The sequence below is a fragment of the Nicotiana attenuata genome, chromosome 3 (assembly GCF_001879085.1).
Source record: "Nicotiana attenuata strain UT chromosome 3, NIATTr2, whole genome shotgun sequence".
NCBI lineage: Eukaryota > Viridiplantae > Streptophyta > Magnoliopsida > Solanales > Solanaceae > Nicotiana > Nicotiana attenuata.
This window is the reverse complement of record NC_031991.1, coordinates 34,534,774-34,560,918: the sequence shown is the minus strand read 5'-3', so window position 1 is coordinate 34,560,918 and position 26,145 is coordinate 34,534,774. Positions and strand designations below refer to the sequence as shown.

The following is a 26,145-nucleotide window of genomic DNA, read 5'->3' as shown; positions in this document are numbered from 1 at the left end:
TAGTGTATACGCAAACCTAACTCCTACTTTTAAAAGGCAGAGAGGTTGTTTCCGGTAGATCCTCGGCTCGGGGAATATAAAGGGAAGGGCCAATGACATGCAAACCAATCGAAAAATCAAGCAAAAGCACACAACTATCACTAGTTAGTAAAACTAAAACCGAAGCGAAGGCAACTACAAGTAATAACAGAAGTCCAGAAAGGAAAAATACATAAAGACACTAAGGCCTCATTTGTTTGCACTTAATGGAGGTCTGAATCTTAATCATTCAGATCTCCGACATTAAGTGCGTTTGTTTTTAGAATCTGAATCTTAATTATTCAGATCTTAATCATTAGGTGTATTTTTTTTTACTTCACAACCACTTAATGGGTCTGAATAGGTCTGTATGATTGAGATCTATAACAGAAACTTAATTCCATTAAGATGTTATCATCCACATTCATTATTGACTTCCGCCACCGCCTACCATTATCACCTACTATCATGTCACCACCATACTCAACCATCACCACCACCACCATCCTCAATCATAGCCGCCATTACCGACTACAAACACCCACCATCCTCACCACTCCCACCACCATCATTTTCAACCACAACCAACATTCATCCATCTCAACTACCACAACTAATCACCCCATCACCATCAACAATCATAGACGGCACTGTCCATCATTATAAACTACCACCACCCACCACCATCTTGCTCAATCACAACTAACACCACCACCCGCCATTACTGACTATCACTACCACCCGCCAATACTAACTATCACCACCCACCACCACCACCAACCTCGACCATAATAGCCACCACTACCAATTACCACTAGTTACTATCGTGAACCACCACCATCAACCAAAACTACCACCAACCGCCGCCTCTAGTCGGCTTTCACAAGCACTACTGTTAGCCATCACCATCAGGAGCTATCATAGAATATTAGACTAATTAGTATTTTATTTGAATTTTAGGTTCATTAATTTTCAAATAAAGATAAGTTTTATTCATTCAGATGTTAAAAATCAAACAGTCTTAATCATTTAGTATTCAGATCTTAATACAGATCTTAATATTCAGATGTATATTCATATTCACATGTCTTAATCTTAATATACATCTTGATATTCAGATTCAGACGTCTTAATCTTAAAAAAAAACAAATGAGGCCTAAGTGGTGTACTAAATCTATTGTAACAAAACAAAGACAAAGCTCGACTTCCTAACCCTCTACCCTAATTCTCAACCTCCACATCTTCATATCCATGGTCATGTCCTTAGTAAGCTGGAGCAGCGCTATATCTTTCCTAATGACATATCTCCGATACTTCTTCGGTCTGACTTTACCTCTCCATTGGACCTCCAAGACCAACCTCTCACACATCCTCGCCGGTACATCTGTGCATCTCCTCTTCACATGTCCGAACCATCTTAGTCTTGCCTCCCGCATCTTGTCCTTCATAGAGGTCACGCCTACCTTGTCCCGGATAACTTCATTTTTAATTATGTCTAGCCTGGTAAAAAAAAAAATTAAAAGTGATTCATAAATTTTCAGTAAAAAAGGGATTTGTTTTAGAATGAGTAGCTCTTAAATTATAATACTTCTCAAATTATTTCTTTACAAACTCCAGCCGTTTCCAGCTGTTTAAATGTCCCCTAAATAAAACAATGCTTATTTCCACTATATAGTCATATTTTAACAAAAAGTAATATAATCTGGCCCCATAGAAAAGAAGAAGAGAAAATTGGCAAACACAAGGAAGTGGCACGAAATTGATATTCCATTAAATCCAGGTAGTTTACTCCAAAATAGAAAAACATTAACAGGTACTTTAGTTTGTTACGTTTAATATAAAAAGAGAATAGTGGTCGGCAACCAAGAATGGAAGGTGTAAAGCATGGCGCCCAATATAACAGTTAAATTGAGTAGACAAATTTAGTGACAGGCATTAAATATCGCAGGATGGTCCCCATTTGTCCAGCAATATTTGTTTCCTCCATTTTCGCTCTCATTTTTTCTCCTTCTAAGCATTAAACCCACTTACTATTTTCATCTTCTCTATTTTCTTTTTCTTTTTATCTTAATCACACATTCTCTTTTCAAGAATCATCTACTATTTTCGATTATTAGAGTTTTTCTTTTGGGTGATTTGAATGTGGTTCTAGAAATTAATGCTGGTTTTGAATAAATAAATATGCAAGAAGGGAAGATGTTATTCGCCAGGCTTGACGATTCGCCCATGTTTCGTCAACAGGTAAAAGGTTTAAATTTTGGTATTCTTGTTTATTTCAGTCCTGTAACTGGAATTTTCTCATATATGTTTTTATTTTTTTTCCCCTTTCTTTCTTTAGTTATGGATTTTGAATGATCACTTGGTAATGCATTTGATATTCAGTTGCAATCTTTGGTGGTGTATACTTAGACTGTAGGCCCACGTTGATCAGTTGATGAAAAATCATACAAGTGTACAACTCCTGTATTGTTGCACCCACTGATCCAATTACTCACTGCCAGCAGGGGCGGAGGTAGAGAGTCGAGTGCGGGTTCGGCGTGCGAACCATGTATTTGTGTTAAGAAATTCATTGGATATGTATAAATTATTATTTTAGAACTCAGTAACTTAAAACAATTAAAATCCCGAACCCATAAGCTTGAAATCTTTGCTCACCGGAATCTATTTGAATGTTATCAGCTTAAAAAACAGGAGAGCCTATTATTGGTTTAGATATTGTATGATGCATATGAAGGATTGTAATCAATTTTGACTATTTGAGGTTTCTGTACAATATTACTTAATATATTGACGCTTATATTATATGTAGACACTTTCACTTTTCTAAGTTTTACGGTCTTAAAAGCGAAACATAGTATGTTGAGAACGACAGTTACTTATTGATTGATTTTTTTTTGGATGATTCTATAGATCTATTTGATAATGATATGCCAACAGTTAACCTTATCATAAGATCAAAAAGAAAATTGCCAACAGTCAACTGACATATAATCTGGCTACTGTGTCTTAGGATCACGTAGGTATTCGTTATGATATATACAATGTGAGTGGTATTCATGCAACACTAGATGTCCACATGCTCAGTAAAATTTGGTCATCTTTTTGTTGATGTTCTTTTACCATGAGTGGGGGTAGCTAAATTTTGTTTCTGGTGGAACAGATCCAATCAATGGAGGAAAGTGCTGAGACTTTGAGGGATAAATGTCTAAAGTTTTATAAAGGAAGTCGAAAGTACACGTAAGTTTCTTCATCTTGCTCTATCAACTTATTGTCGTATGTAATATTGCACAGGGCAGTCTGTTAGCAAGTATTCTCATGTAAAATTGGAGGTGAGAAGGCTGTATAGCTGTTCACTGGTAATAAGGAACTGAATAACAAAGCACAGCAACAAACTGGGCTGTTACCTTGTAATACACAGGGAATTCAGCTCCACTGACAATATTGCAGTTGCCCGTTTGAACTCTGTACTTGCAAGCCGTAATCTAAGCTCTAACTAAAGCATCCTCTCACAATATACTTCCTTCTTAAAACCTTAATTAGTTCCTTCAGCTGATTCTTTATTTCTGGAACCACTCATTTAAATTCATGTAGCGGATTTTCTATCTTCTAGGCTACATCAGCTTTTGTATTAGTTGCATAAATGAATTTATTTGACAGTGTTTCACAATGATGGCTTGTTTGTGAAATTGATTCACATTCAAATATTTTCCACCTATTTACATTCAATTTTTTCTGCAAGGGATATCATGGTCATATTCTAGTTTGTGTATTTCTTTCCTGCTTTCTCTTTCAGCATTGGGTCTGAAATGACAGCAAAGGGTAATCTACTATACATCTGGAGGTTCTGCTTTGCCCCTATGGTTCATTTAAGTTATGCTCGTAGTATTTTTGGAGTTCTCTTTCTGAGTTCTGACTTTATCTTTCTACATTTACCTTTGAACTGTCTGTTATAATGTAGTAAAAAATATCAGTATCTTCTACCTATTAACCATAAAGGTAAGTTGCACCATTTATATGCTTGTGCTTATGCAAGCAGTCTAATATTTGTACAAGCTTCATTTCAAGGATGTTACTGAAGAACAAAAATAAAGTCAGTATCTCAAGTAGTTTTGTATAGATTTTATTTCCATGGTAAACCTAATATGCACTAGTATCAGTTGCTATGAGTTCATTCTTTCTTGTTTACTATTTACAGAGAAGGGCTTGGAGAGGCATACGATAGAGACATTGCTTTTGCCAGTTCACTTGAAACCTTTGGAGGAGGGCGTCATGATCCCATTTCTGTTGCATTTGGAGGTTTCCCATTCTCTCTTTACCTTTTCAGATTGTCTGCTATTTAAGCGTTCTGTTCTTTTTTCCTCTTCTCCAACTGATGTTAAGGCCTCATCTTAGAGCCACATACTAGCATATGATCCATATCATGATCATCAAATATCTGGTGCTGTGTGACTTCTCGTAGTACCAAAGAGGCTAAAATACATAAGAAGTCTAGGAATTGAAACTGTTTGAAATAAATGTGAAACTTCTATGATGTAGTCTTGTTACACATTCCTGAGAATAATGCAATAGTGGAACATTTTCTGGTAACATAATCAAAGGCACATAATACACACATCACTTCTGTTTGTGGAATGTCAATCAGTTTACAGTTAACTACCTAACCGAAGATGTAATTTGCTGAAAATAGACTTTGTTAGATCATTGTCATTACAACATGCCAAGAAAATGGCAACAATTTTAAGCAACATTAATAAAAAAGATGACAATTCTTAAGTTACTGTTATTTTGAAAGGTTTAACATAAACATTCTAACAGTTAAAAGATTATTGAAATTACATGTTTACTAAGTAAAGTTTAGTTTAGAAGCAAAAATGCCACTACCTTGAAAAATAAGGGTAATATTTTGGATGCTAAAGTTAGGGTTCCAGAAGACTGTTTTTGATCAAGAGTGTTCCAGAAGACTGTTATTTCCAGTATGATCAATCCCAATTTGTTATTTGATAGGGGATTGGTGAATCATGGGCTGCCTACTTAGATAATTCAGGTGAAGGGATTTCCTGTTTAGATAACGAAATGATTTCACAGATTAACATGACCAACAACTCTTGCTTTATTGTTGTCTGATAACCGCGAAATCTCCGAGGAATAGCGGTGCATGGTAAAACTTGGTGGATAATGGGCCCACCATCTACCTTTCTCCACTTAAATACCTGGCTTTGGTCTGCAGCGGGAGTCGAACCTGTGACGTGGGCCTATACCACACATCACGCGTTGCGCTCTTACCACTGGACCAAACCCCTGAGGGCCTCTTGCTTCCTTGTTTTCTTGGTGGATAAATGGAGTCGTAAGTCCTACAAAGCAGTTTATGTCATAAAATGTTGTCATTGTTGGTTGCAACGGTGAGGGGTACAATGATTTCTGTATAGTATGAATCTGATTTAAGATTCTTAAGTCCTTTTCCCTTTTCTTGTGTCCATTTATCTTTGTTAAGTTCTGGGCTTGTAGCTTATAGGCTTACGTGTGACTAGTTTCTACTTTCTACGTAGACAACTGTAAAATGTTTTCAAAATTGAGCACTGTATTATCCATCTGATCTCATCATGATGGATAACGTGTTTTGGTTGCAAAGTTATTACTGTAAGTGTAAGCTGATAAGATAGGCTTACAATGATTTTTTTCACTTGAAAATTAAGTGGTTTTAGTTAATTCAGGGCTTCTGTTCTCAGGAACAGTCCAATTTGATTACCTTTAAAAAATTTGTAGGTTGTTACCTTTGATACAAAAATTTGATATCATTTTACCATGCTTCTATTATACAACAGAGGAGGGTTAACAGTAGTAGCTTTAACTAGCACTTCTTATGTGTTCCTTGCAATTTATGCTCTAAGTTTTGTACTTTTAAATCTTTCTCTATAATAGAATGTGCCTTGTGGTGACGGGTTGGGGGTGGGGGGTGGGTGAGGATTAGGCAGTTACCCATAACTGTTACATACATTAATATCCAGAAAAAAACCCGAAGGAGGGGTACCTTATGCTTATCACCTCATATCCTAAGTTTATCGAACATGCTCAACTCTTCACATCGTAGATGCTTTAGAAAAGTAACATCTCCTAAATGGTGATTGCACAAGCGTTAGAGCTACGGTATGCTAGGAGACTCCTTTGCACAAAAGAATGTATATTACAAAGAGAAGCAAAGCCTACAAATAAGTACATGATATTTCTAGATTTGAGGTCTAAAAGAGCCTCAAATCTTTAAATTCAGTTATGAACCTTTTAAACTTAGAAGTGATAACCAACTTCATCAAAAAAAAAAAAAAAACTTAGAAGTGATAACCAAAAGGACCTTTATCCAAAATGCTGTAATCTGCAGTGAACTTGGCCGCATCGTTTGTACTTTTGAACTACCTCCTTAGTACTATCACAAATAAAATACTTTACCTTAAAAAATTAGGCCCTTTATCCTAAAAAATTGCTAAACGTTAGAAGGTCAATGGCTAAGATTGGCATATTCAGCTGCGCTTATTTAGTTCAAATGCATTCATTTACAACTATCTTCTTTTTTCATTTCCACATAAAGCAGCACTTATTTTTGACAAAGAATCAAGACAAAGTCTTACTTCCCCAGTTATACTGATAATTGCAAGTTGCATTCGCAGGCTCTGATATGGCCAAATTTGCTATCGCTCTGAGAGAAATTGGAACGTACAAAGAAGTTCTTCGATCACAGGTAGCAGCTCTCCCCCCACCCCCGACCCTACCAAACATAAATCTGCACTTCAACCATTATGTTGTTTATCAAATTATTTATGTGGTTGAGAGTCGTTACATTTGCATGGATATAATCCATAACCTAGTATTGGTCAATGAATTGTTTGGTAAAATTGTAGAATCATATTGTAGATAATGTGACCACCTCATGTAAAAGTTTTGAGCTATTAGAGAGAGGACACTTTTATTTAAATGATTATTTTAACACCCTCTCACATGTGAGCTCTGATTCTTTTTCTTGTGTCAAGCATCTGGAGATACTTTTTTTTGTTAATGCATGGTTGTGAGGCTTGAACTCAGGACCTTTGCTTGAACTGTTACCATGTTTAACTACCGCTTAAGCTGTTAGAGAGGAGATACTTCTATTTATTTAATGATATCTTGGCACATCTGATGTGTTAAAACTTTCTCATGCCAACTTGATTTTAGTAGTACTATTCCTCTTCTAGACTTTAGGTCTAATTTACTTTTTTTTTTCCATTTCAACTTGTAATTTATTGTGTGGCCCTTGAAATATCCCTGCGTTGTTGATTTCGTTTGGCTGACATCTTTTCTGTGTCTTTCGTAGGTAGAGCATGTATTAAATGATCGATTACTGCATTTGGCAACCATTGATCTTCAAGATGTAAAGGTACACTCACTACTCTCACTTGTAATCCTTTATGTAGAGCAAGTTTGTGCAGATCTAGGAAATCTAGTCTTTTGGGTACTTCAAATGACCTATTACTTATGAAGCACATGCACTAGGATGTTTTCATTGCACATTGGCCGTTTGTGTAAGTACCTTTCCTTATTAGATAAAAATATATTTTGCATCTTCCTGGATGCGGATAGAAGGAAGCATCAAGCGTATGGTTGATCACAATTTTATATGTTCTATTTTTCTTGTGTTACAAGGAAATGAGAGAAGGAAAAGAATAGAGTTAGGATTATCTTCAAAATAAGCTTTGAATATAGGCATATATGGGGATGGTGTTTTAAACTCCGTTGTCGTGACCTGACCAATGGTTGGTTGGTTGGTTGGGTAAGTAACAAAACTGGAGTCGTTATGATAGGCTGAGCTTCTAATGACACAATGAATGATCACTGGCATACGATACTCGTGCATAGAAATCCAATAGGCTAAACATTGGCTAAAGCTTCCACCAGGCTTAACCAAATGCAAATCAAACCATTGGCAAGCTCTTCCAGCTATTACTTCTTAGCTGGGTTCAAATTTTTGAGTTAATAAATTTAAGTGATGGAGAAGCTGGTTTATTCGAGTTAATCGAGAGAAGCAGAAATCGGAGTGGGTGGAAAATGTGGGTGTAAAAGCAACTAAAGGGGCTGGCTCGATTTTGTAGAAGTTGACGAAGGAAGGTGCAGTAATGTACGCATGCCAAGAAACCCAATAGGTAACATCGTCTAAACACTGACTAAAGTTTCTATCAGGCTTCAAGCCATAAACTAAATTTGGAAAAGATAAAATTCGCTTTTAGCTTTTTGGGTACTAGTATTACACATTCTGAGTCTTGATAGTAAGAGCAAACACTTTAGGAATAGAAAAGCTTACCTGATCAAAGTAGAAAGCCCTTTTGCTTTCAATCCGGTAGCTACTAGAGCTTCATTCTTTACAAGGTGCGGATATTTTCTTTCATAGATTGAGAAATGAATTTATTGTGTGTGTGATTGTAGTATTTGTAATTTAGTCCCTAAATGTTTAAATCTTTATTTTCAAAAGATTACCCCTGATGCTCATCGGATTTTGTTTTGAAAATTTTTCAAATTGATACCTAGAAAAAGAAAAATGAAAGAAATAAATTGGAGCAATAGAAAAAGAACTAATGAGTTAAAATTAGAAAACTAAAATTAATTTTTTTGGTTATCAAAAATTTAGAAAAAGGCAGTGCTTTATTTTGCGTTTGTGTTTCTAGAGTTTAATGTCCATTATTCTTTCTAGACAACTAGTTGGAACTCTAGAATGTTCTTAGCTTTTCGGGGTTGCTTTAACAGATTTACAAAGATTATCAACCAACTGGTCTCAACAAATAGATAGTTTCCATTTCACTAGAGATATTACATAACTTTTGGTTAATGAAACACCTTATTTATACTTAATGACTTAGGTTGTTTAGTTTTTGACCTGTTCAATACTTAACCCATATCTGACCTCTCAAAACTCAATATGGTCCACCCAATGGTCCATCCAACCTTACACCTGGAATTATCCAAATATATGTACATATCTCTCTTGTTACTATTTTTGAAGTTCTACCACTCGTAGTATATCTTAAAGCTCTTTATACATGCCTTTGATATTATGTGAATTTTCGTTACTTTCAGGAAGCTCGGAAGCGTTTTGACAAAGCTAATGTTGCTTATGATCAGGTGGATACTATGTTTCATTAGTAAAATATTTTATCTGTCGTGTGTTGAGCTGCAGATTCTTGGATAATTACCCATTCAAATTGAAAAAGACACACACTTGTAATGGAGTGACTCCCTGTTGATATTGCACCTAATTATTCTCTATCTTTTTTGTGCTTTCTCTTTTGAATTGCCAGACTCAACTAGAACTTCAAAATACCATTTTCAAAAGGTAGGGAAGGCAGGGTTTGATAAAATACCAAGTGAAAAAGCGGGAATTACTAGTATTAGATACTTGAAAGTAAGATAGTTATGTACCTAATATGCTAATAATTGATATCGTCTTGTTTGCCAATGGCTGCTTCTTTCTGTTATCTTATTGGTTAGTAATCCTAAATCCTATCTGTATTTCTAGTGACAACCTTGATTTCTTGAAGTTTAATCAAAGTTTGTGTGTGTTGATGTATCATTTTGAGTTAGCTTTGCTTTTGCTCTTTGTTGGAAAAGATTTTCATGTTTGTCTTTGACATATATTCCTACTTTGTCAAATAATTTTAAGCAACAGATTTGGATAGTAAGACGTCAATCTTTATAGAATGGTTCAACAGTGATGACCCCTAAATACCAAACTAAGTTGGTTGGCTATATGAATCATCAATATACATTTGCTACATTTGGACCAATTTCTACATTCCTTTTAGAGTTACAATTTGAAGAAAAGAGTTTCTGGATATCTACTTCTCGTAACTGAGGCCAAATGGGTACAAGATCCTTATACCCTTGGTAACAGAGCTAATACAGTATGGCATTTCCACGTCTTGCTTCTATGTCTTTTAAATCTTTCATTTGTTGAGTTGTAACCCTCTGAAAAGAAGTTCAAACAATTCTAACTCAAACATGATGTGGTTCTTTAATTTGATGTACTGTAAAATGATTCTTTTATCATCCAGGTTCGAGAGAAGTTTTTGTCACTAAGGAAAAGTACTAGGATGGATATAGCTGCAGCCATTGAGGAGGTAACAAACAATGGTTCTTCTTAAAATCCATGAACACTATCTTTTTATGTTATTGATTGATCAGGTAGTTTCTATAGGTAACCATTGTCGGTCAAAATCTAATTTGGTAGAGTCATTCCAGGAACTTTACAATGCAAGGTTGACTTTTGAGCAAGCCCGCTTTAATCTGGTGTGCACTGTTCTTTGACAGTTGGTATCGAATAATGATGCAGTAAATAGCAATATAATTTAATTTTTGGAATATTTCATAAGTTCAGGTCGGTGCTGTTTCTGCGGTTGAGGCCAAAAAGAAGTATGAATTGTTGGAGGCTGTTGGCAGTATGATGGACACTCATCTTCGGTATTTCAAACAGGTCTTTTTCCTTTTCTTTTTGAGTGGAAACAGGTTTATAATGGTGAAATCTTACGCTTGTTGATATTAAGGAGTACATTATTGCTGAACTTGAGATGTTACGTGATGCACAGGGGTATGAACTTTTGCATCAAATGGAGCCTTATATCAACCAGGTTATTGTTCTGATGCTAGTTATGAATCAACTTTTTCTGAATATATCATCTTTTTCCATGAGACCTTCCTACTTGCTTGCGGGAATGTTGATAATAGTCTACCTTCATGAATTGAATTGTTGGGTTGATATTATCAAACTAAATCTTTTATTTTCAATTTCAATTTGGTAAATATTCTTTTCCAATTCCTTTTTTGGCATTTCTAATTCTTTTTATTACAGTTACAAATTTGATTCTATATCATATATATCTCCTTTTTTTTTTATATATTTATTTCAAATTCTATATATTCTGCCACATGCATATTGGGTTTTTTTATGAAGAAATATTATAATCTTATGCTGAAGACACATCATTGATGACTTAAGGATTAGAATAGGCATGTTTTATTGATCGAAGCCTCACTATTAGCCTATACCTTTTTATTTGTACATTGTACCTTAGTATGGAATCTTAGTCTGAGAGCAATTTGAAGGTTAAGATAATTCTTTATAAGATTTAGCACTGGATATGTTTTCATTTTCTCTCAACAAAATTAAAATGATAAGAGAACTTTATATGTTTGATTTTGTAGGTATTTAACACGATACATGGCAAATCCGCATGCATGTGTAGTTTGTGTTTAGATCTTTCACGACTTTCTAACTGAGTATTAAAGTGGATCCATTCATCCGTGCATCTGCTATTAGCCTTTTACAGTATACTTATGTAGCATGTCGTGGAATCTTACTTCAGTGATATACTACTAATTTTCATTGGATGCTAAGGCATCTTTTAATATGTTTTGTGAGGTTTTGAGGTTTGTGGTTCTGTTACAGGTCTTGGCTTATTCACAAAAAGCTCGAGAAAGTTCCATGTATGAGCAGGCAGCTCTCAATGAGAGGATGCAAGAGTACAGAAGGAAAATAGATCAAGAAAGGAGATGTTCGTTCAATGGGTCTCCAAATGGTGATGTCACACAACCTTTTTCCAGGAGTTCTCACAAACTCATAGAAGCAGTCATGCAGTCTGCAGCTGAAGGAAAGGTGTGTAGTACGATATCCTACATTTTGCTACAACTATTAGCCGATAACATTCTCTTACTGCTTACCATGTCCAGACCCAGTTATTCCTTTTTAAAAGAAATATTTACCTTTCATTTCTTTAGCTAAGATTTCAATAGTTTAGGTGCAAACTATAAAACAAGGATACCTGTCAAAGCGTTCTTCTAATTTAAGAGGTGACTGGAAGAGAAGATTCTTTGTTCTAGATAGCAGAGGAATGCTGTACTACTATCGAAAACAATTGAGCAGACCGTCTGTAAGTCATCGAATTAAATATATGTCGATAGTTCTTCTAGCTACTATATTTGCTTGTTCAAATGTGGAGGATGCAGTTTCAGGGTTCTGGCAGTCCACTCCTTTCACACAGATGTTCTTCCCCAGAACCAGGATCAGGACTGCTGAGTCGTTGGCTTTCTTCTCATTATCATGGAGGTGTACATGAGGAAAAAACTGTTGCACGTCACACAGTGAACCTACTGACATCAACAATAAAAGCGGATGCAGATCAGTCTGATCTGAGATTTTGCTTCAGAATAATTTCACCAACAAAGAATTATACTTTGCAGGTATAAGCCTGGGCATCATCCTGATAATTCTTTTCAGTAGCAAGGGCTGTAGTGAGAGAACGGGCTTTCAACATAGACGTCGAATTAACAATAACCTTTTAGTAAAATATTATCTTTTGGCTCTTCAGGCAGAGAGTGCAGCGGAGCAAATGGACTGGATAGAAAAAATAACAGGAGTTATTAGTTCGTTGCTAAGTTCCCAGACACCTGAAAGGGTAAACTACAAAATAAGTATATAAGTCTTCCTTTCCTTCTTTGTTGTTGTTATCTGATGATATGATTTTTGGTTGTCAGCATTTCTCTGCTAGTCCCACTAGCGAAAGTAGTTCTATAGGAAGTCCCATTGATCATGATCAAAGAGCAACGGAAGAGTACACATCTGGGAGGGATCTTACTGGTAGATCTTTCATACGCCCATCCAAAAGTTCAGTGCATATTCTCAGCACGAAAATAGAGAAACCAGTTGAAGCACTAAAAAGGATACCTGGGAATGATAAATGTGCTGATTGCGGTGCTCCTGGACCAGAATGGGCTTCTTTAAATCTTGGAATTCTTATATGCATTGAATGTTCTGGTGTTCACCGGAACTTTGGTGTACATATATCCAAGGCAAGTCAAATTAGTTACATATTTCATCTAAGTTTCATTCTGTATGCATAATAAGAAACTTAACCTTCTTAAACCTATCTCATTCCATGCGGAAATAAAAAGGCCTGGTGTCAAGTTAATCAGGCATATCATGTGTAATTGTCTGTTAGAGTTTTTACAAGTCTGTGTATACTCCTTCTGTGGCAAAATTGAAAGAGAACCATTCCAAAAGAAGAAACAAAATTAGAGCTTTTGCAGATATGAAGGATCAAGAAAAAGAATATACCTCATCTTTAATTGCCCAATTTCTTGATTCCAGATTGGGAACTCTTTTTTGCTGCTGAAAATTTTGAACTACCTAGATACATGAAAGGATAGGTGAGGAGTGAGCTTTTAGTGACAGTTGAAATACTAAATAAATTCGATATTATTGTGTTTAAAATTCTTGTACTTGATTATCCAACCTAGTTATCATTTTATAATCATTTTTTCATTTAATACCTTTTTATATGGCAGAATAGCCTAAATGGCACTTATACTTGTGCCACTTTGTCATCCCGGTCCCCAAACTTAGCATTTTGCCAATTGGACACTTATACTCGGTCAAAACTTATATTTTAAACCCCTCTAACCGTTGATCGATCATATGTGGCAACATTATGGCTGAGTTGGACAACAAGCGTGTAATTCACGCGTACAACGAGCGTTAACATAAAAAATTGGCCTAAGAAATGATTGAACTAAGAAGAAAAAAATAATAAAATGAAAAAGAAAAAGTAAAATTTTAAACAAGTAAACTAACCCCCTTCCCGTCTTCCCCAAAACTCCTCCATTTCTATTTTTTTTTCTCTTTCTCCCCCCCCCCCACCAACCTACGCCCTCCCCCAAACACATCTCCCATTTCTAAAATTCTCTGTATGATACCTTCAGATCTTGACCCTAAAAAAGAAAAAGAAAAAAAAATTATTGGCGAGAACGATCCCTGGAAAATGACCGGAAAATCCATAGCGACCCCTCCTCCATTTTACTCTCTTTCTTCCTTTCCGAAAATCATGTCAAAAACCCAATCCTCTGTATAACCTTTAAATCAGTAAACAAGAACCTTCAAATCAGTAAAAAATCAAAATCCCATCTCCTAAATCAAGCCACCAGAAAATCCATCATGTTTTAAAACCCCAAATCTGAAACTTTATTTTTGTCAAAAAAAATTCCTCTATTGCTACATATATTCTTGTTTTTGAGGCTAACGGAAGAGACAAGGGAGAGGAGAAAGGGATGGACAGAAAAGAAAATTGGAGAGGCGGAAGAAGAGATACGTTGATTGTGGGGAGAGGGGGGGGGGGTGTGAAAAAGAGAAAAAAATTGGGAAGGGGAAAGACCTCGGTGGGGTGAAATTCTTTGTGTAAGAACACTTTTTTATTTATTTATCTTTTAGTGATCTCCGGATTTTAATGATATTCTCCGGTGGCTGGAGAAATTTTCCGGCGATGGCAGTATTAGAGTTGTTGGCGGTAAGGAGAAGAGATGGTGGGGTAGGGAAAAAAATGAAGATAAAGTCAAAAGTTTATTTTTCTATGTGGCACTAGTAATGACGTGGCATCCTACGTGTAGGAGATTGTATTACACGCACTGACAGCCTCCTGTCATAAGCGTTTATTATACATGGTTTGAGCGAGTATAAGTGTCCAATTGGCAAAATGCTAAGTTTGGGGACCGGGATGACAAAGTGACACAAATATAAGTGTCATTTAGGCTATTCTGCCTTTTTATATCTTATTCATTTTCTCCAAAGAAGGGGAGCCTTGGCGTAACTGGTATAGTTGCTGTCATATGACCAAGAGGTCACAGGTTCGAGCCATGGAAACAGCCTCTTGCAGAAATGCAGGGTAAGGCTGCGTGCAATAGACCCTTGTGGTCCGGCCCTTCCCCGGACCCCCCGCATAGCGGGAGCTTAATGCACCGGGCTGCCCTTCATTCATTTTCTCCAAAGTTACACTTGTCAAAAGAAGAAAGTTTGGACCATTTCATTCCTTCAGTTTCTTTGTCTTAGTTGTATTTAGTGCAGATTAACTTATGATCTAAATGGCATAACTTATGTATAGAAATATGATATCAGTAAACCAGGGTAAGTGAAAGGGAGAGAAAAAAAGACCTTAACTGCATTTTATGTTAACTTTCTGCAGCATATCCGAAGGAAAAGGCCATAAAATGAGACAAGGAAAGCATGTTGCTGAATGACAATGCAGTCCTCTGTCCATTTTGCCTTTTCTTGTTTAGATTGGGAGTAGTTTAGTCCTTCGTTAAGCACTTAACTTGCTTAAAAGATAATAGTTTAAAGAGCTTTGACAGATGATCATGCAAAAGATGAAGTTTTCTTTTCTGAAGTTATCTTAGAGCTCGATCTCAACTTTGAATGTAGGTAAGATCTTTGAAACTTGATGTTAAAGTGTGGGAGCCTTCAGTCATAACGCTGTTTGAGGCACTGGGTAATGTGTTCGTGAATTCTATTTGGGAAGAACTGTTGCATGCAAGAAAAACGTTTCAGGCTGATGAAATACCAATGCGGTAAGATTTGAAATTGAGCATAATTAAATGGTTTTTGACATAGTTCATAATTGAGAAGTCCACTATTTTATGCTGTAGGTTTTTTGAGTCTGAAAAACACAAACAGTTCTTTGGCAAACCCAGTTATGCGGATCATATTTCAGTAAAGGAGAAATTCATTCATGCAAAGGTACTTCTCCAAATAGTTAAGCTATTTTCTTTGCCACCTCTTCAATCTCTTCAAGGGGCTGGCTCGTCTTGTAGTTCTCATTCGCTATTAAAGTTGACAGCATCACCAGCTTCCAAATGGTTAAACCCTTATGTGTCCAGGTTGGTGGACATCGTAAGTTATGCCTAAGAGTGACCTTATAGCTAGTCTAGTTTCCTTTCTCTGGTATTATCTCCCAGCTCAAAGCTCATAGAATAGCTCGTGAAGGCCTTCTGCTATATGGCAGCCACACCAGATCGGTGGTCTAGGACATTGCACATTCTTCTATGTAATATGGATGTCAAATATATTCTCTCAGATATGTTCTCCTAATTTCTTACATTTTTTTCAAGAACTTTTGGACACTCTTCAATTGGACACCAAAAGAAACCAAATGCGTATACAACTATTCCAAAATGCAATAGTTTTGGTATTATTTCAAGCACAAAACATAACTTATGTGATACCACTAAAGTTACTAAAACTACGCTTGCACTTTATGTTAGAACATGACATCATCCTGAAGACTAAAGAAGAAGAAAAATCGTCCTAGGCAATATATATATATATATATATATATATATTGAAAACTCTTTTATTCCAGGTTAAATTGAGACTCTTCTTTCTTTTGTAATCTTGGCATTTTTCGTCATTTAATTTTTTTGGGAGCATCTAAGGATCTTAGTTATTTAAAGATTTGGTGATCATGCATGTTATGACTATGAAATTGATGAAGTTAACTACAACTATCAACATCGTTTAATGGTATATAATATACCGTGTACAAAATTATAAATAAAGTTGAAATGTTTGTTTGAATGAGGTTGTATCCCTCTATGTTTCAAAATGTTTTGTTGTACGACTCTGTTTCGTACCCGACACTGGAATACATGTCTGTAATACAGACATTATGTATATGTGAGTGATCTCGTACACTTTAATGCCTTGCCCATCTCAAGCTCTCAGCACAGTTTATAGAGGCCTTCTATGCCATTTTTGTGTGAATATATATTAGTATTGGTGCTTCCAGTATGTGCGACTAGTCTGCATGTGGTTACTGAAATAACTCTTTGTAAATAATTCACATCTCTATAGCTTGTCTGGTTAAATGCGGTTTAATGTATGCATCCTATGTCTGATTCTGATTGCAGTATGCAGAAAAACGTTTCATTCACAAGGTGAGGGACACTACACACCTCCTTTCAGTTGCAGAACAGTTGTGGGAAGGTGTCCGTGCAAATGACAAGAAAGCTGTATATCGTCTCATTGTTGTCTACCAAGCCGATGTTAATGCAGTCCATGGGGAAGCATCACCTGGTACGTCTCAAAATCTAGAGACTTTCTCAGATTCAACAAACCCTAATTATAACATCTTTTTTTAGGCAGTGATTGTTCAAGCTCATTTAACCCACAAAGTGAAAGTGAAGAGCATTGCATTGACGAATTTCTTGACGGCTGTTCCTTACTTCACCTAGCTTGCCAAACTGCTGATATTGGCATGGTGGAGCTGCTTCTGCAGCATGGTGCCAACATAAATGCTTGTGATTCACGAGGTCAGACCCCACTGCATCATAGTGTTATGAGAGGAAGAACAGCAATTGCTAAACTGTTACTTGCGAGGTAATTCTTTGTTTTTAAGCTCATTGCTTGTCCTTTTTTCTCTTCCCTGCATGAAGTATGCTTGTTTCTCTATACAAACCAATGTCTGGACATTCACAAAAGTTTCTATGGAGGTAGAGGTGATATCATGTGCCAGAACATTCTATAAATTTGTATCTGTTGAAGTCATTGGGAGTCCACAGCTATTATGCTGTCACTCAGAATATTTATATCTCGCATATGCCAAGGGAATGCTTTATTGGGTAACTCCACCTATCTCATGGGTGGTCCATGGTCGGACTTCTGATCCCAACTTAAGTTTAGTTCATGAAGCTGCCTCTGTGAGAATTAGTTTCAACTGAGAACCGTAACCTTCCACTTGATACATCATGTGAAGTATCTCAATGCCAAATTTTGTGCTTTTTTATTCAATATGTGTTTGCTTCTTTTAGCTTTTAGTGGTTTAAACATCACTCTGAAATGGGGTAACTTGGTAAATGACATTCAAATATTCATGTCTTAGTTTCTTGATGGATATGATTAAACGCTTAGGCAGAACTTATATGAGGTCGGCTCGACTTATTTGGGTAACATACTAAATAGCACAATCTTTGGGTAGTTCCAAGTTGGGGAAAGATCGAAATTTATATTCTTCATCTTTCCTACCAAGGATACTCTTAGACTCGTGATATATATGCTCTCTCTTCTCTTTCTTATTCTTTTTACCTCTATTTTTTTTGTCGCTCTACTTTAATTCTCCCCTTTCTCATTTCTTCCCCTTCTCTTTCTTCCGCCTCTTTTTGGTACTACATTAGACTTGCACGTCCAACTTTTTGGTGAATGATACTTGGCTCAAATATGAGAGGATATTTACATGTTTTTGGATCAAATGAACTTAGTTCTGATTATGTTTGAACCATCAGACTAATGATCAAGTCATCCTGTCCTGTGGAATCCACTACATCTGTATCATTTATATTTCAAGATCAATCTTGTTTGAGCAATAGGATTTCTTTTGAACAGGGGGGCCAAACCACATGTTGCTGATCTTGAAGGCAAGACCCCGTCTAACCTTGTCTCAGAATTAGCCATCAATGACGTTGAGATTCTTGCCCACCTGAAAGTTGCAAATAGATAGCAGCAGCACAAAGGTTTCTCAAAGATAGAGTTTCCACGCCCCACATACCGATGCTTTGTCTTCAATGCAACGAAGCTTTTAAGTTATCCCGGAAAACAGCTTGCTCAGTCCAGGTCTTTATTCTGCCAAAGGAGATTTTATTTTGTGCAGACCTCAGAGAATGAAAGAGGGTATTTATCTCTTTGGGTTGGCGAAGTGGAGCCAAAAGATAATATAACACAGTGGGCTAAGTTACAACGAATAGTTGGTTTGCTGCTTCATGCATGTCTTTCTTCCAAAGACTTTAATTTCAGAATGAAATATGAATTTGCAGAGCTCATTCTTCAAGCTGCTGTTGTTCATTGTTCCTTTAGTTTCTTCTCCTTGATTCTTTACACAGCTTCCAAAATTAGGAAGTAGAGTCATTGTACATAGTACATTATACTAAATTAGATTGAGATGCTGTATTTACCAATTGCCATCTAATTACGTGAACTTTGTTAGAACTAGTAGAAGCTGCTTCATTAAGGAGCTGAAGAAACTAAAGAGGTGAATTGCTTTCTGGTTCTTAAGAGCAGAAGTGTCAAAGTTTAGCCTTGGCATATTACTGGTGGCATTCACATGTTGATCAATTATTAATATTTGTTCTCGTACATAGTGTAAATTTTTTATTTATTTTTTCTTATTCCTTTTTATCTTTTATATTCCTTGTGTTTTTTCCCCATTCTTGTTGAGGTCAATTATTTCAGTGGCTTCGTTTAAAGGAGAAAATTAGAAAAAGAAGTCAGTGACTCAGCGCAGTTTATAAATTTTGGTTATTGATTTACTTGTTTGATATGCTAAAATTTAGGATATAGAGAAGCAACAGTTTCTTATGCTTTTGCACCGAAAGTGACTGGAAAAAATTAACATTCAGCGTCACAATCAGACTTTTTTTTATAAGGTAAAAATCAATCAGACTTCAGTAGCTTACTTATAGAACTTGATATTGATCTTAATGGTCTGTGATTAGCAAATAAGAATAGTACACCCAGCAACAAAATTATCGGTAACTTTTTGCTATGAGTAACTAGCATCTTGAACGTTCAGTTAAAGAGTACAATAGAGGGCGTGTATAACGAATGATGCAGCTATGGCCAAAGAACATCAACTAATTAGTTATGAATCATCAGCGATTTGCAAAGGCTCAACTGGGCAAAAGTTCATCAAAATAATTGTGTCCAAAAAATTATTAAAGCCTTATAAAACATTTAATAATCAGATAGGGAGTGAAGGATCTGCAGCTGAAAGAGATTAATCCTAGGTTCAAATTTACACTACCCTGGATCCTTCTCCAATAAGCTATATAAGGCAGAAAAGGAAATTATGAGCTAGCAAGCATTCTTTTTTATATAAATAGCCTTTATTGTGGTAATCAGTGAGCATATTACTTCAGTTACTCCAATGTGCATACCACGCTTGCTTTCCCTAAATAGTACCAGGAGAAAGCACACAGATAGGAGACGACATAAGCAGAGCGACCATCGAACAGAAGAATAATGAAGCAAGTTCCTTTGCTCTCTTGTGATATAGCAACTTCACTTATCGTCACACATAAACCTGCTGTGGTACAAATCGTTTGCTACTTTAATTGGAAACAGCCTATATCAGATTAACATGAGCATAAGGCAGATCAAACAAGTGATGAACCTTCTCTGAGTTCCACCGTTTGCAGGCAAATAACTTATGCTGAAACTTCATCATTTGTTAGTACACCTGATTTTAGACACCTCAAAAGAAATAGTAGTCTCACCTCTCTAACCACAATCTGGTTGCCCAGTAAGAACAACAATGTGAACCCGCTAACTCTGCCAACAAAAAGGTAATAGAAAGAAAGAAATTAAGATGCCGTGAATAAGGCCGTCAACTTCAAAGAGAAATCATTCATCGAGCTAGTATTATCCTTAAATAACCTCAAGTCTTTGAATATCAATGTTCTTATAACTCATGTGTTTGGCAAGCAGAGTCAGATGAGAAAATGCTGAGACATCAAAAGACACGGCACATGTCAAAGCAGACGAGCCACCTTCTTTTTTTTTTTTAACAAAAAATAAGCAAGAATTTTATCAACATTCAAAACCCGCATTAAGAAATACTGGGTTACATACAGAGATTTTGTACATATAAATACAATCACTGTCCTATTCTGGTAGTGAACTTAGAAAATGCAGAAGCGAGTGTACATAGCAGATGATTTATCTTCATTCTAATGCGACAAATATACGAAGGAACATTTCTTGCGTAGAGTTAATATCGAAGAGCATGAAGACGGTTCCACCGGCAGATTATTGTGATCCTATATCATGAAGCAAATGGAACATAGATGATAGTATCTGTTCAATTCCAAGAGCATCTATGGTTTTCAGATTATTTCAAGTCATGTTCATTTCTTCAGTTTTACCTAAAAGGACTGTAACGACATATCAATCACATAGGTCCTGTTAACATAAACTTGGAAGGTGGATGAAGTAGGACAGACAAAATTGACTAAATTTTCAAAAATGAAAAAGCAAAAAATATCTGCTAGTAGAAAACTAGTACTGGTAAATAACTCTGACCATTGTCCTGAGTAGGCTAATTGCTCCACCATTGGAAGGTCAGTGTCTAGAAGAAGGAGCTCAGGCAACATATACCATAAAATAATGGAGCAGCAGCGGACCAAATCACCTGAAAATAATACTTAATCAGCAAAATGACATCAATTCCCCAATTAGAATAAGATTTATTAAACACACATGAAACTGAATTCACAAGACAGGTTTTTATCTTAATTAGGTGCATTACGACTAAGCCTTGATTTTTTTTCTCACTTAAAAATTAAACAGGAGATACCGAAGGGAAGCAGAAGAAAATTCACTTCACTAAGCTTAGAAATTTGTGATTGTGAAGGAACCTTTCTTGTGTATGTTCTACTTTTTCATTCTAATTTGTTGAGATCTTGATTCAATAAGAAGGGATCTCAATCCAATTAGTTGTATCCTAGTATTAAGGACACATCTCACTGAAATATCAACACTTCTTAGTAAGCTAGTTTCAAGGGAAAATTTTATTTTGTGTCTCATACAACTGACACTAGTTGTATGAGGCAACCTTTTTGTCTCACAGTTTTGTGGACCCAGATTTCTGTGGACCCAGAAGTGTAAGATTGGGGTCCACAAATTTGTGAGACAAAAAGGAGCCTCATATAACTAGTGTCAGTTGTATCAGACACAAAATAAAACTTCTCAGTTTCAAGCAATGTATTCCATAACTTATATGAGATCAGAGGAAAAAGGTCATAATCCAAAAAACAGAAAAGACAGACTATATATGCAAACACAAAATAACATAAATTATTTTCCAGCAACAGGAGAATGAGCTATTGCTTGCAAACAGAACAAAAATACATTCATGCAGTGTCTGACCTCCATGCAAAACTTATAGGAAGACCCAAAGAGAAAGCACTAAACCACATTAACAAAACAAAGGTCTGATTTCACACGTCCAGTTTCAACTTCATGCATGATTTTTGCAGCACATTCAATTTCAACTTCATGCATTCATTGGGGGGGAATTAAGTACAAAAACTGAACAGGATTCACGATATATATAAAGGAAGTTCTTTTCCTGAAAGTAGATTCATTTAGTTAATCAAAGTCAGATTACCTCTACTGTGATCAGGATGCTTTCAACTTTGATGTAGGTGCTTCGCCATCGGCATCCGTAGTCAGGAACAGCAGAAAGAACAGAACAATCCAGCATAAAGTACTCTTGTTGAGCTAGGCTTGAAGAGCAACTTCAAAGGCTGATTGCTTTGGAGGGTTGCTAACACTTTCAGTATGCCCATCCATTTGACAACGCGTGATTAAGTCAGTTGAAGTCATGGAATTAGAGATCCAGGAAAACTTTACCATGGTCTCCAGAGCCATTGGTAATTTTTCAGAATATCCTGCTTTATCTAATCCTTGGGCTAAAGTACTGCACATAGCAATACCAGGTACAAAACCTTGCTCTCCTATTTCATTAAGTGATGCCAATAGTGCAGAAATTTCTCCCTTCTCACACCAGGACTGCACTAATGTTTCACTTACATGTCCTTTCAGAAGACCTTTATCCAAAAGTTCATTCCAAAGACTGAAAGCTTTATGTAGATTCCCTTCTCTGTAAAGTGCATCAACCATCGAGCTGTAGACTACTTCATCAGGCTCAATACCCCTAGCCACCATCTCCTCAAATAGTGAAAACACTTTCAATTTGTCTCCTAATCTGTGATAACCTTGTATGAGTGAAGTGTAAGTCACAATGGTTGGTATCAGTTTCCTCTCTTGCATCTGTTGGAACAGATCCTCTGCTTCTTTCATAATTCCATTCTTGCAACAATAATCTATTAAAATGGTAAAAGTTACATGATCAGGTGGGTGCCTATCAGACATACCCTTCACCAACTCCAGTGCTTCACTCATTCTTCCTAACTTGCATAACCCATCGATTAATGTGTTGAAAGTAAGAGTAGATGCAATTCTCTTTTCTACCATTTCATGGAATAATGACAATGCCTTCTCTGTCTCTCCTGCCCTGCAGCATCCATGAAGAAGAGCATTGTATACAAAGGCATCCGGTTGAACACCCTGTGAAGGCATTTCATCCGATAAGCGAAATGCCTCAATTAGATCACCAGCTTTGGAGTAACCATCAATGATTGTGGAATAAGTCACAGCATTTGGTGCCAAACCCTTTCCAGAGATACCATCAAACACTTCCCTAGCTCTCGAAAGGTCACCTGACTTACAAAGACCGCCTATTAAGGCATTATAAGTGACGATGCTTGGCCTAACACCCTTCTGACACATTTCATCAAGTAGTAGAAAAGCCTCTTCCGAATTACCCTGCTTGCAGAAACCAGAAATGAGTGATGTGTAAGTGAACACATCAGGAACTAGACCCTTGTTATAAAGCTCAGATAAAACATTCCTGGCATCTGGCAATTTTCCGTTCTTTGCGAGAGCATTGATAAGAATACCATAAAGCTGAACATTTGGCAGTCGTCCTATTTCAAGCATGCGATTCAGTACTGAAAATGCTTGCGCTATATTCCCATATTTGCAATACCCATCAATAATAGACGTAAAAGTGGCATAATTAGGCGCTACACCACGATCTAGCATCTCCCAGAAGTACTGCTCTGCAACTTGCATATTCCCTGCCTCTCTACACCAAGAAATAAAAGCCCCAAAAGTATATGAATTCGGCCTCAATTTTCTCCTCTCCATTTCAACAAGACACATTTTCGCTTCATCTATCTTTCCCACCTTGCAGAGCCCAGTAATAATTGTATTATAACATAAAATATCAGGCAAGATACCTTTCTGCCACATATCCTGCACAATTTCTTTTGCTTCGTCAAACTTACCATCCTCTACATACCCTTTTATGATGGGGGTGTAGATGACAGCATTTGGTCTCACTCCAGCTGCAATCATCTTCTCCAAAACAAGAATCGCTTGACAGAGATCTCCAGAGTTGCATAGAGCATTAATCAGCACGCCACAAGTATAGGCGGAAGGTACCAAATTTCTGTCAGTCATCTCAACCAAAATCACTTTTGCCTCCCTGGGCCTCTTTTTCTTACAGAATCCATCAATAAGTGTGCTGTAGGTATAGATATCAGGAACCAATCCCTTTGCTTCCATTGACTCCTTTAGCTCCAACGCTTCGTCAACTGTACCAGTCCCGCACAAGCCTCTGATAACCACATTGTACGTAACCAAATTTGGACTGCACCCCTTCTCTTCCATAACACGAAGAAGTCTTTTGGCGTCCTTAACATTGCCAACCTTGCAATAAGCATTGATCACATTGGTGTAGGTGTAAACGTCAAGACTCATCTCGCCCTCCAGCATTCCCTCATATACCTTCCAAAACAATTCCATTTTATTGCCCTTCAATAGTTCATTCAACAATGTATTACAACACAACACGCTGGGAGAAAAGCCCTCATTTTTAAAACCCAAAAACGCAGAAACAGCCTCATTTAGCATACGCTTATTCCTATAAGCGTCAATTAGCAACTCAAACGCCACGGGTTTCGAGCTAAAGCTATCACATTCCTTAAAACATTTAACCAACGAGCTGAGAATATCCGTCACTGCATATCCTCTCTGAAGCATTTCATCAAACACACGGTTGGCGGGTGTAAAATTGTTTGAATTGCACAAAGCCAGAGCAAGAATAGAGAAAGAATCAATGTGTTGAGTCACACCCAGATTGTGATTTGACCAGTCGAAGAAGTCAAGCAGGCGTTTTGGGTTAACAACCAATTTGTTTCGATCAAGCACGGAGTGGACCACATCTGGACTGAGCTTTTGAGGGATTTCCGATGACTCCAAGAGGAAATTCCAGTTTTTGTGTTTCAGAAGCGCCGAGATTTCTTCAGCAGTAGATTTCTTTTCTCCAGGAATGTTTGCAAAGCGCCTTGCTTCAATACAAAATGAAACATGCCTTGCTTTCTTGATTACAATGGCTTGCTTTGAGAGTAGTAGATTCATAATTTCAAATGTGAATAATTAACTTGTGGCGGCGTTGCACCTAAAATGCTAGAGGATTTGAATTAAAGCTCCAATCTAATTTTTCAAAGGGGCGGAATAAAGGTTAAAGGATGCTTGCAGTGGAGACTCGTGGGAGGAGCAATGGGTGCTTTTTTTGGCTGCTCTAGTTCTATCTTGGACTGGCAAAAGTGGAAAAGATGAACGTCAACCCTTTAATAAGTTAACAATTTGAACAAACCAATTTAAATCAATTTCTAAGAAAATAATGTTTCTCTTTGATATAAATTTAATTATATGGTTTCATCCATATTTTTAAGAAAATTCTTATTTTGTTTAATTATTCTTGTTGATTTGGAAAGGATGTTAAAGCGAATAAGGAATTGATAGAAAAATTGATGTGAGAAAGGAGGTAGAGCTTATAAGTTGCTCAATATCCTCGTCTCTTTTAGGAGTTAATTACTCAAATGGTCGTCCCAAATTATCCAATAAAGTCACTTTTCTTTCGTTTGTAACAACAAAGTCACTGAACTATGTCTATTGCTCTCAGAAGGTCACTAAACTAGATTTTTCAAATTTTGAATTGCTAAATACCTATTTTACCCTCTAAATTATAAACATTTATCTTCTTCTTCTTTTTTTTCAACTTTTTAATATTAACAAAAAAAATTCAAAAGTTTATTACTACAATTTCAGAAATGAAAAGAAAATAAAGGTAGTAAATAATATATTCCATGCACGTAATATAAATAATTATTTAAATAAAGGTATTTTTATAATATACATTATATATTCTTGAAAGTTATGCTCAGTTATATGATTATGTTTCTACCAACTTTCCGATGACACAAAGTGATGTCACCGCAAAGCAGGGGGACTATCTGTATAGGGTAAAATATGCTATGTTAAGTCGTGCATGGAATATATAAATATAATTGAGTATAATTTTTAAGAATATATAATGTATATTATAAAAATACTTTTATTTAAATAATTATTTTTATATTACGTACATGGAATATATTTTTTACAACCTTTATTTTCTTACATTCTGAATTGTGTAAATAAATTTTTGAATTTTTGTTGTTAATACTAAAATTATTATTACTAACAAATTCTAATTAATTTATTCACTATGCTCATTATTTTGTTATTCCAGCGTTATATATGCTTAAATACTTTTTATTTTTTTTAATTTATAAATAATATTTATTTATTCTATAGGTAAGTCCATAATGTAAATTAAAAAGGAAAAAATCATA

At 36.1% G+C, this 26,145-nt stretch overlaps 2 protein-coding genes across 5 annotated transcripts; one reads left to right on the top strand and one right to left on the bottom strand.

The window, feature by feature from the left end:
• On the top strand, positions 1,879 to 18,998 carry LOC109223517 (ADP-ribosylation factor GTPase-activating protein AGD3-like). 3 transcript variants are annotated; one of them, XM_019387866.1, is made up of 20 exons: positions 1,880 to 2,259; positions 3,179 to 3,255; positions 4,214 to 4,314; positions 6,678 to 6,748; positions 7,358 to 7,420; positions 9,112 to 9,156; positions 10,086 to 10,151; positions 10,273 to 10,320; positions 10,409 to 10,504; positions 10,617 to 10,658; positions 11,477 to 11,683; positions 11,826 to 11,957; positions 12,040 to 12,267; positions 12,396 to 12,482; positions 12,562 to 12,876; positions 15,275 to 15,420; positions 15,499 to 15,589; positions 16,759 to 16,924; positions 16,990 to 17,227; positions 18,230 to 18,998. In XM_019387866.1, exons 1-20 carry the CDS (start codon positions 2,200 to 2,202, stop codon positions 18,342 to 18,344), a joined length of 2,394 nt encoding a protein of 797 aa, XP_019243411.1. In that variant the 5' UTR covers positions 1,880 to 2,199; the 3' UTR covers positions 18,345 to 18,998. The 3 variants fall into 3 exon arrangements, with proteins under 3 accessions (XP_019243412.1, XP_019243411.1, XP_019243410.1); XM_019387865.1 differs by having other exon boundaries at positions 1,881 to 2,259; positions 12,034 to 12,267; XM_019387867.1 differs by lacking the exon at positions 18,230 to 18,998 and having other exon boundaries at positions 1,879 to 2,259; positions 12,034 to 12,267; positions 16,994 to 17,176.
• Positions 19,525 to 25,095, bottom strand: LOC109223516 (pentatricopeptide repeat-containing protein At5g61990, mitochondrial-like). 2 transcript variants are annotated; one of them, XM_019387863.1, is made up of 4 exons: positions 22,008 to 25,095; positions 20,921 to 21,029; positions 20,116 to 20,170; positions 19,525 to 19,925 (listed from the first exon to the last, which is right to left on the bottom strand). In XM_019387863.1, the coding sequence occupies exon 1, from the start codon at positions 24,884 to 24,886 to the stop codon at positions 22,121 to 22,123; it is 2,766 nt and encodes a 921-aa protein (XP_019243408.1). In that variant the 5' UTR covers positions 24,887 to 25,095; the 3' UTR covers positions 19,525 to 19,925; positions 20,116 to 20,170; positions 20,921 to 21,029; positions 22,008 to 22,120. The 2 variants fall into 2 exon arrangements, with proteins under 2 accessions (XP_019243408.1, XP_019243407.1); XM_019387862.1 differs by having other exon boundaries at positions 19,525 to 20,170.

Bases quoted from the DNA above. Each gene is read 5' to 3' on its own strand.
- LOC109223517 (XM_019387865.1), top strand. From the start codon at position 2,200: ATGCAAGAAGGGAAGATGTTATTCGCCAGGCTTGACGATTCGCCCATG. The intron at 12,268-12,395 runs GTATAAGCCTGG...TTGGCTCTTCAG, and splicing joins CAAAGAATTATACTTTGCAG to GCAGAGAGTGCAGCGGAGCA. The intron at 15,590-16,758 runs GTACTTCTCCAA...TTCTGATTGCAG, and splicing joins AGAAATTCATTCATGCAAAG to TATGCAGAAAAACGTTTCAT.
- LOC109223516 (XM_019387862.1), bottom strand. From the start codon at position 24,886: ATGAATCTACTACTCTCAAAGCAAGCCATTGTAATCAAGAAAGCAAGG.